The sequence below is a fragment of the Emys orbicularis genome, chromosome 17 (genome assembly GCF_028017835.1).
Source record: "Emys orbicularis isolate rEmyOrb1 chromosome 17, rEmyOrb1.hap1, whole genome shotgun sequence".
Lineage (NCBI taxonomy): Eukaryota > Metazoa > Chordata > Testudines > Emydidae > Emys > Emys orbicularis.
In genome coordinates, this window is record NC_088699.1 from 4297307 (window position 1) to 4306825 (window position 9519).

Consider the following 9519-nt stretch of genomic DNA (forward strand, 5'->3'; position numbering starts at 1 on the left):
GGACGACCAGCCATGCAGACGGTGGTGTGGGTCTGCAGGCATAGTATTGTCTTTTGTGCCCATAGTCACGTGTCCAGGGTTGCCTGAGGGTTCACAGCTGGGCTTTGGTGATGAGGCGATACTCAGTTGGCATGCAAGGAGGGGCAAGTTATGGGATCAACTAATACCGATGCTATATGATGTGCGGGCCCGTCAGCAGCCCCCGGATATAATGTGGTGCATTTTGGGGAAAACTATTTGGGAATGCTTAAAGGGGTGGAACTAATGCTCAGAGCAAGGAGGGACTTGGGGGCTGATCCTTGAACTTTTTCCAGGGGTTAATATGATTTGGTCAGACATGCTTCAGGGTCTGTCGGGGAGCTGTGAGCCCCCTCAGGATGGACAAGGCAAGGAGGTATGTGAACAGGGAGGTGGCCAAATTCCTTGGGACCAGAGGAAAGACTGATTTCACATCCTGGCATAGTATATGGGGCAGCAGAGTTGTTTTGGGAGCATGGGGTTCACCTGTCCGACTTAGGTGCTGTCATGTTTTTAACTGGTATAAAATATGGCATTAGGAGATGTGTGGAGAGGAGGCAGCCAAGCTAACTGCTGGTGTCTCCTTGTGGCAGATGTCCAGTGCAGGTACTCCATAGGAAAGGAATACAGCGATCAGATAAATGGCTTGGAAAAAGACTTAAAAAGAGGTGTTCATTAAAGGTTGGGGACTCCTATGATTGGTATGTCAGGGAGCCAACCCCCCATTCTTATAGCCAACCTTAACCCTCCTAGGAGGTGGGGGTGGATGGTAAGGTCCTGGCAATGGATTTGCTGGAGGGAATGGGTATAAAAAAGAGGGGGAGCTGGTGGAAACCTCTCACCCCAGGTATGGTAAGGTCCAGGCAATGGATTTGCTAGAGGGACATGGATGGAAAAAGAGGGGGAGCTGGTAAAAGCCCCCCAGGTAATTATGGAATAAACATGGGGTTACCTGCAGTGTACACAGTTATCTGCCAGGTAGTCCCAAACATCTAATAAAATTGCGGCCTGATTAAACCAATGTCAAATGTCTCCTGTCCTTCTTTTGGCATAGCCAGAAAACATGTAGATGTAACTGAAAAACTTTGCAATTTCAGAACGCTTTATATTTTCATTGCTGCAGAAATTTTATCAAATTTTCATCAAAAATTCTTACACTTTCCACAAATATTGACCATGAAGTATAATATTGTACCAGTAAATTCCTGGGCACATAACATTTAATTTAAACATATGCCATTAACTCAACAAAATCAATTTTTGATTTATTTGTCTTTAACATTAACTAGATAATACTTTAAGTGTACCTGGTTTCCATTTTATTTTATTCAGAGTAACTTTCTTACTCAAATTGAAAACATTTCCTAACACAGTGTGCATTTTTTCAGTAATGTAGACTTCAGGTTGCACAATTCTGAATAACATTTGGGAAAGATTTAAAATTTGAATGTAGGAAAATCTTTAGATAAAAGTTTATAACACATTGATCAATAATTTGGTATATTATGTAGACAGAATTTTGCAGAATGCATTAAAGAATTAGCTACATAAACTAGTAATATTTATTTTTAGTATCTGCAATAAACTGTTGAACATGACTAAAAATAATACTTTGCATTTCAAAAGTGCTTCTCATCTTCAAAGTGCTTAGCAAAATTAATTAATACACAATTTTAAATTAAGGGTTAATTTCTGCATTGATTTATGGTCCATAAATCCCCACTGACTTCACCTGGATTACATGGAGTAGAAATCAGCAATGAATTTGGCCGTATGTCTAAAAAAGTTTTATAATCTTTCACAAATGTCCTAGTTCTAAGACAAAGAGGATCTGATACCTTTTGCAGTAAGTTTTACTTTGACTGTTTTTACAAAAGCTTGTTTCTTTTCATAATATGCAGCCTCATTCACAAATGTTGGGTATACTGTAGAATCCCCTTCATAATTAATGGTCTCTCCATCAATAGTTAAAAATATAGGCTCCCCATTGTTCAGTGGTTGCCAGTCTTGATCCTTATAGGAGATTAGATGATGATAGAAAATATATTATATTTTCACTTTCATATTTTTTGACAACTTTCATATAAGATTCTTAAGTTTATTATGCATAGTTATACTACTCTGTACAGTTTATGGCCAAAACTTTCAAAGCTCCACTGATTTGGGACCTTAGGCATCTTGGGCCTGATTTTTAAAAGTGCTGAGCACTCACTATTCCAGTTGAAATAAATGGGAACTGTGAATGCTCAGCAACTCTGAAAATTAGGCCCAAGGTTTCTCAAAGGTTTGGCTCCCAAAATTGGAAGTACCTGTTGAGAATGAAAGTATACCATACTTTTCCTTGAGTTTTTGTTCAAAACTGAGTTTAGAACTTCCCAATCAATTACTGAAATACTGTAAACCATTAGTTATAAAACTTATATGAATGGTTCTGAAACACTCAGTCTCTCCACTGTTGGGTTTGACATAATAGTAAATATCTGATTTGATGATATACCATATACTATACTATAAACCAAACATCAAATGGAATACCTATACAAATGTTGTAAATGAAGAATGATAGATTTTACCTGCAGGCTAGGGTGAATAACAGCAGTAATTTCACCATTTTTATTCCTGGGATAATCTACTTTTTCCATTATTTTGTAAATTTCAATTGTACATGGTGGAAATTCCTTTCCTAGAAAGGATAAATATATTTTTAAATGTCATGTCAGCAAATTCCCAGTTAAATAATACACCTAATTTACTATTTTATTTAGAATGACTGAAGTCATTAATTTGTATCTGTTCATAGTTTATCAGTTAGTAATTAACTCAAGTAATATGAATATGTCTAGCTCCAGATTTCCTATCCCATGAAGGTCAGGTTGCTGAAAGACGACCCAGTTGCTTAGCGTTGCATAACAATCTGGATCTAAATTTTAACAGTATTGTTGAAATCAGGGATCTCAATCACTGCATACACAGTAATAAATTCATTTTGTAGATAAGGAATTCATAAAATCTGACAGCATTATTTAATAGTTAGGGAATGATATTGATGGGAATGCATGCAGTTCTTGCATGCCTATGTCACTGCTTCAAGAATAAATTGACAATCAGCAGTCAAGCAAAAACTTTCCCAATACAAAGATATTTTAATTTATAACAACTCTGTATTTGACTTCGTATAGGTGCATAACAAAAGTTTATTACTTCAAATTATTTTATGAGAGTCAAAGGTATAGTAAGAAATGGAAATGAATAAGCTGCTCATTATAAATGTTTCTTTTTTATATAGCACTCTCAAAATACACTTACTATACAATAAGTTGTGAACACAGTTGTGAACTACCACTTTATTTCTATGACGTATCTTGTAGGATCAAGTATCAGAGGGGTAGCCGTGTTAGTCTGGATCTGTAAAAAGCAACAGAGAGTCCTGTGGCACCTTTAAGACTAACCGATGTATTGGAGCATAAGCTTTCGTGGGTGAATGCCCACTTTGTCGGATGCATGTAATGGAAAGATATATATATCTGCCCCTGGAAATTTCCATTACATGCATCCGACGAAGTGGGCATTCACCCACGAAAGCTTATGCTCCAATACATCGGTTAGTCTTAAAGGTGCCACAGGACTCTCTGTTGCTTTTTGTAGAATCAAGTTTCACCATAGTTCTAGATTCTCAAGATTCAATAAAAAAGGGCAAAAGACATTAACAATAGAAGTTCTTAAGGTTTAAGTGCAATTCTCAGTTCCAACATTCTTATATAATTATTCATCATGCTGTAATTCAGAATGAGTAAAATAAATTGTAAATAATTTATTAAAGACTGTATGAATGAACTGACTATTAATACTACAATAATACAAAATATGAGTTGCATTTGTTTCATTGCAAAATGCTGTAGCTTCATTTATTTAAAAAAATCTACTCTTTTGCAATGAGTTACTAGCAGAGAATAGGAGTGTTCATGCTTGCATGATTTACTATACCTTCATTAAAAATGTGCACAAAATCGAGGCCATGTTTGATAATCTTTCTCATTTTGTCCAAAATATCAGCTCTAAGAACTCCTTGGGGCTGAGGCCCAACTTCCACACCTGTGTACAAATGAGGGAGATATTGATAGCCATTGTATGTCACATGTATAGAATGCACACTAAAAATATACATGCCTATGTGTGTCTCTGCTTACTGTTTTAGAATTACCAGTTTAATTAACATTGGAGGCAAAATAATGCAATATTTCTCTAATGTTATCCTGTCTATTGTAGTATAAATGAACAGGTTAGCCACTTTATCCCACCATCCCTTTTCTGGTTAACAGTCAACATTCATCCTAGTTTTATTTATGAGAAATAAATACTTCTTCTGAGTTCAACATCAGTAATGCTTATAATCAAACAACATAATTTACTTTCTATCCTAAAATAATATAAATATCTCCAATAAAATATTATTCTTATAAAAAGAGGATTGTTTGAGTATAAAAAAGGGGGGGACACTTTAGAATGCAGAATGGATCATTTATTTACCAAATCAAGCCCATATGATTACGAAGCAGGTGGAAATTTGTTTAACTTAAAGAAACAACTTAAAAAGAAAAAGATCTGGAGACAGGCATCTATTTTAATAATTTCTGGGGATTGGAAAGTGGTCTCAACATTCATATTTACCAACAGGGTGTTTTGCTATAGATCGAGTTGTTGCATATTTCAAGTTAGGATGTTCAGTCAGGAAAACAGGACAGCATTCTGGGGCCAAAGCATTCTGTGAAGATTTGTCAAAAAAAGTCTTTCTTATGCAAATATTAAAAATGTTGCGCTACAAAAGACTAGTGATGCTGAAGTGATTTACACAATGTCTTCAATATGTTGCTCTTATTTCATGGCCCTAAAATAAGTAGGACATCTTTAGAAAACATACAAAGCTATATTTGTTGGTCTGCTTTCCCTTAGCTCATGTCAGGCATGCTCCACTGAACTTTGCTGCACGCTGATATTAATGAACACAGTTCCAGTCTTAATTTACCCAGAATCAAATTGCTTTAGGACAGATTTCAAATATTTTTCTTCTAGCTATGGTTTGATTCTTCTATGAGACACATGTAGTGAGTTAGCCCAGTTCTTTTTTATATGTCTTGGCAGAAAACCTTCCTATCCATTCCTTTCTAGATTACTGCCTATCATTTCTACATTTTGATTAGATGTATGTCAATCTTCATATACTCTTACACATAAACTGACCACATCTTTGAACAGTATATAAACAGAGGGATGGGACACAAAGAAAATTAAATATCATATGTCAAAGTATATGAAATATCTTATCTTGAAGTATATGAATTAAGGGGAGGTTTCAGAGTAGCAGCCGTGTTAGTCTGTATCCGCAAAAAGAACAGGAGTACTTGTGGCACCTTAGAGACTAACAAATTTATTAGAGCATAAGTTTTCGTGGGCTACAACCCACTTCTTCATATGCATCCGAAGAAGTGGGTTGTAGCCCACGAAAGCTTATGCTCTAATAAATTTGTTAGTCTCTAAGGTGCCACAAGTACTCCTGTTCTTTTTGCAAATTAAGGGGAGGGGATTTTCAAAATGTACCATATTGACCTAACTTTGCTCCCATTAAAGACAGCCGGAGGCTTACCGTTAACTTCAGTAAGATAACAGGCCAACATGGAGCACTTTTGAAAATCTCACCCTAAATGTGTGTCACTTGCAATACCAACAAGATTAAACATTTCCAACACTTATTAGTACTGCAGCCAATGTATATCAGGGTTTCTTTTGTCATAGCCTTATTCCATCCATTTTTAAAGTCTGCATTTTAAATAACTGATGTCTTACAACATTTTGCATTCAGTCTACAATTTTTTCCAGCTTTATGACAGACTAGTTTAAAAACAGACCCAATGATCTTTGTTTTTATTAATTTTGCTGTGTGTGTTATTTTTTGCTACTACCCCACATTTGTCTTATTAACAGATTAATTTATTTACTAGTGCTGTCTATATCAATTATCATGAAAGGTTGGAATCAGTACTAACCAGTATTGGACCCAATTTAATAATTCTTTGTGATAGTAAATATCCCATTCTATAATTAGTTTTAATATTCTTTTCCAAACATTTTAACAAAATAAAATAAAACAAAACAGCATAACTGTATTTAAATAAAGGCACAAAGTTGATATACAGTAATATGTTTCAAATACAAATCTAAATTTATTCTCATAGTTTACTAAAAATTAGTTTTACCTTAATATAATGAAACATCTGGATTGTAAAGTTATTCCTGGAGTTTTCAAGAATGAGAGTGCCACCCATGTTAGAAGTTGTGTTGTGAAGGTCAAAAATAAGGTCATAGGCATCATTACTATCTTTTGGACCAAATATATGGTTGATTTCCTGAGCCCTTCTCACTTCATATGGAATATCTTCTGTGATTTGCCTGCTGTTAATATTAGTACAAATAAATTAATTAACAAATTCTATAGCTTTGCTGTCAACAAAAATTAGAGTATCCTTTTCATTTGATTTTTTCCATAATTGATTAGAATTGATATACTATATACAACTACCCCATCAAACTGTTTGACCTGTAACAGGTTGTGCTTGAACTTAACAAGTATTAATGCTAGTTGGCAATATGTCTTGCTGTTGTCTCTCTCAGTATTTTGCAAGATTTTTCACCTAATCTATAATGGTATTTTACATTACTTCTGCTTTACTTCTTTGCAATGGCTCCCAGTTCACAATGGTTGAAATTCTCCCTCTGTACAGAAAGGCAGCACAAGAGTTATGCACCATGTAAAGTCATTTCTAGGGCCTAATCCAGCATCTGTTGAACATAGAAGTCTTTCAGGAGTTAGTTCATGCCCTTAGACCTTGGTCCTGATCTATGTCTTTCATGGCTTGTTTTCTTTTTGATCTACTTCTTACTTTTCATATTCTGACCAAATTCTTAAGATACCTTGGTTTGGGTCCTCTTGCTCCATAAAGCAGATGATACTTATGGATTCCATCTGGAATTCTTTCCCTCAAGATTTTAGTAAGTTCCATCTCACTGTCTTTAAAACTAAATCAAACTGTTTTTTAATATAGTTTATGGTTGTGAGATATTATAGTTGAATGTACTGTACTTTATTAATTTCATTGTAAAATGGCATCGGATATGATGTCATATAAAATTATAGACTATCTTTGTGCTTTAATTTAATTGAAATTGAGAACTTCTTGGAATAGGGGAAAGATGTAAGTACTCTGGGTAAACTCCTGCCGTATTGAAGTCAATGAGAGCTATGCCATTGCCTCCAGTGGGGCTGGGATATCACACTCTATTTTTGTAAAGCCATTGGTAACTGTATGTCTCCACATCAGAAAAAAAAAGTATAATAGTCTTCTAAATGTACTTACTAATGCTCTAGTCTTGAGTAATCTGTTGGGATTTACTGAGAAATATTAGTAAAAGTTATACAAAAAGCATTTTAGAAGAAATACTTTAAATTAGATAACCTGACAGTACATTTATTAAATCATTCCAATTTCAAAGCAGGTGAAATAATAAACAGGAAGACAAAGAAGTTATTCTAAATGCATAAGTATATGTATGGATAAACAGTTAAAAAGTTGGTGCAGATCTTTGTCTCTTGCCAAGTATTTACCTTATAAGTGACATTACCAATAAAACAATTCTCTCTTAGATAAAATGTCAAATGAAAATGCATAGATGCATTGTAAAGACAAATACTTTTATACAGCATGTATGATATAAATGGTCTTTGCTGTTATCCACCTTTCCCATCAGGACCTTTGTGTTGCATAATTATCTGTTGAGCATGCAGATATATCATACTTAAAACTGCTTGGTTCACCTACCAAAGTCCATTTGAACAGTTAATATCTCAAACAGAGCTAACACAAAGTTCCATTAAAAATGTCATTTATCATTGTAAAATAAGCCTCTTAATCAGAATAGTTACACTTTGTTTTAGATTATGTAAATCAAGAAATACAGTGTGATCACTTAATTTATTGACAATTTTGTCTGTATAATTTTGCCATACTATGCATATTTCAAACTTGACTGTTTTCACATTTCATTCTACACTATATGTAACTGAAATTTAAAATACTCTCAATATTTATATAACATTTGTTTTTTTTCTCAGAGACACTCGATATCGTATTTATCTATATTTAAATAGCTTTGTGTTTTAACAACTGGCTATGTGGCTACCAGTACAGTGGCATTAACAACAGTCCAAAAGTTAAAATGCCCAAGGGGTTTATTTCAAGACATGTGAGAAATGAGACTGTCACTCAGAGTAATAGCAATACTTTAACTTTACATGAATGCAGCAAATTCTATATTGATTTTAAATATAGTCTAACTTCCTCTAACAATTTGTCTCTTGTTGCACAAGCACTATTTAAACAATGAATCAACTAAGTACATTCTATTTGGTCTTTCTGGGTTAAAAGTCAGTGAACGATATCATGTGATTGCACTGTCAAAAGATTATTGGTGTTCATGTAAAAATTTTACCAATAAAATAATAAAAGAAGCTCCTGATAACATTTAAGATAGAAAACTAAAAATATACAAGCACACAGTTATTCTTACCCAAGATTATCAGGGTCAAAAACTCGGTTCAGGTCACAGTCAATATATCTAGTACATTTCTTCACAGCGCTTGGGTTGGTAATAAATGGTCTCACTTCCAGCCCTGTTCTTTGAATCTCAGCTCCATTCTCTTGCCAATGCTTGACCAAAAATACCCCTGATAACTCATTGCCATGAGTCCCTCCAAAGATAGCAACTCTTCGTACAGGAGCCTCATGAACAACATAACAGGAAGTCATTCTATTAAGCTGCTTTAATGATTGCTGCAATCAAAACAGAAAATAATAGCAAAGTAAAACATTTGTTCCTAAGAAAGGACAGAAAATGTTTGACTTTTTGATCTGTCTAGACCAGATGTTAACTGAACTGTATTAACATTTCTCTAACAAGTCTTACGAGTTTTCTGTTGCAATACATGGGTGTTGCTAAACTGACACTCCTCCTTCCCAAGCCCTGCCCTTTTTACCATATTTGGATCATAATATGTATAAATCAGCTAAAGATACAGTCATATAGTTCAATCACTAACTCCTGTACTCAGTCTGTAATGTTATACAGTGTATAATCAAATACTATACTAATGAAAAACAATATAATTTTTAATTTGTACTTTAAAATAATGTTCACATTCTACATTGAAAATCCACAGAATGCTAGCACTTCAAATTGGATGTACCAGGTATATTTGTGCATCACTTCTTGTGTGTTTTATATCACATAGCCAGTACAATATGTAATAGAGAAATGGGTTTAAAGTAAGCAAAAATACACAACAAAATATGACGTTATGATTTCACATCTTAGGTATTGTGATAGACAAAATGCTGAAAGCTCATTACTGTCAACTACCAAAGAAATGTTGGTATCCAAGTATAGCTGGAT

At 34.3% G+C, this 9519-nt stretch overlaps 1 protein-coding gene across 1 annotated transcript; it reads right to left on the reverse strand.

Annotated features, from left to right (window-relative positions):
- Window positions 1-1833: 1833 nt before the first annotated feature.
- Window positions 1834-8876, reverse strand: ASPA (aspartoacylase). The gene is made up of 6 exons (XM_065418462.1): window positions 8638-8876; window positions 6270-6465; window positions 4687-4780; window positions 4003-4110; window positions 2592-2701; window positions 1834-2031 (listed from the first exon to the last, which is right to left on the reverse strand). The coding sequence occupies exons 1-6, from the start codon at window positions 8874-8876 to the stop codon at window positions 1834-1836; spliced, it is 945 nt and encodes a 314-aa protein (XP_065274534.1).
- Between the last annotated feature and the right edge of the window lie 643 nt (window positions 8877-9519).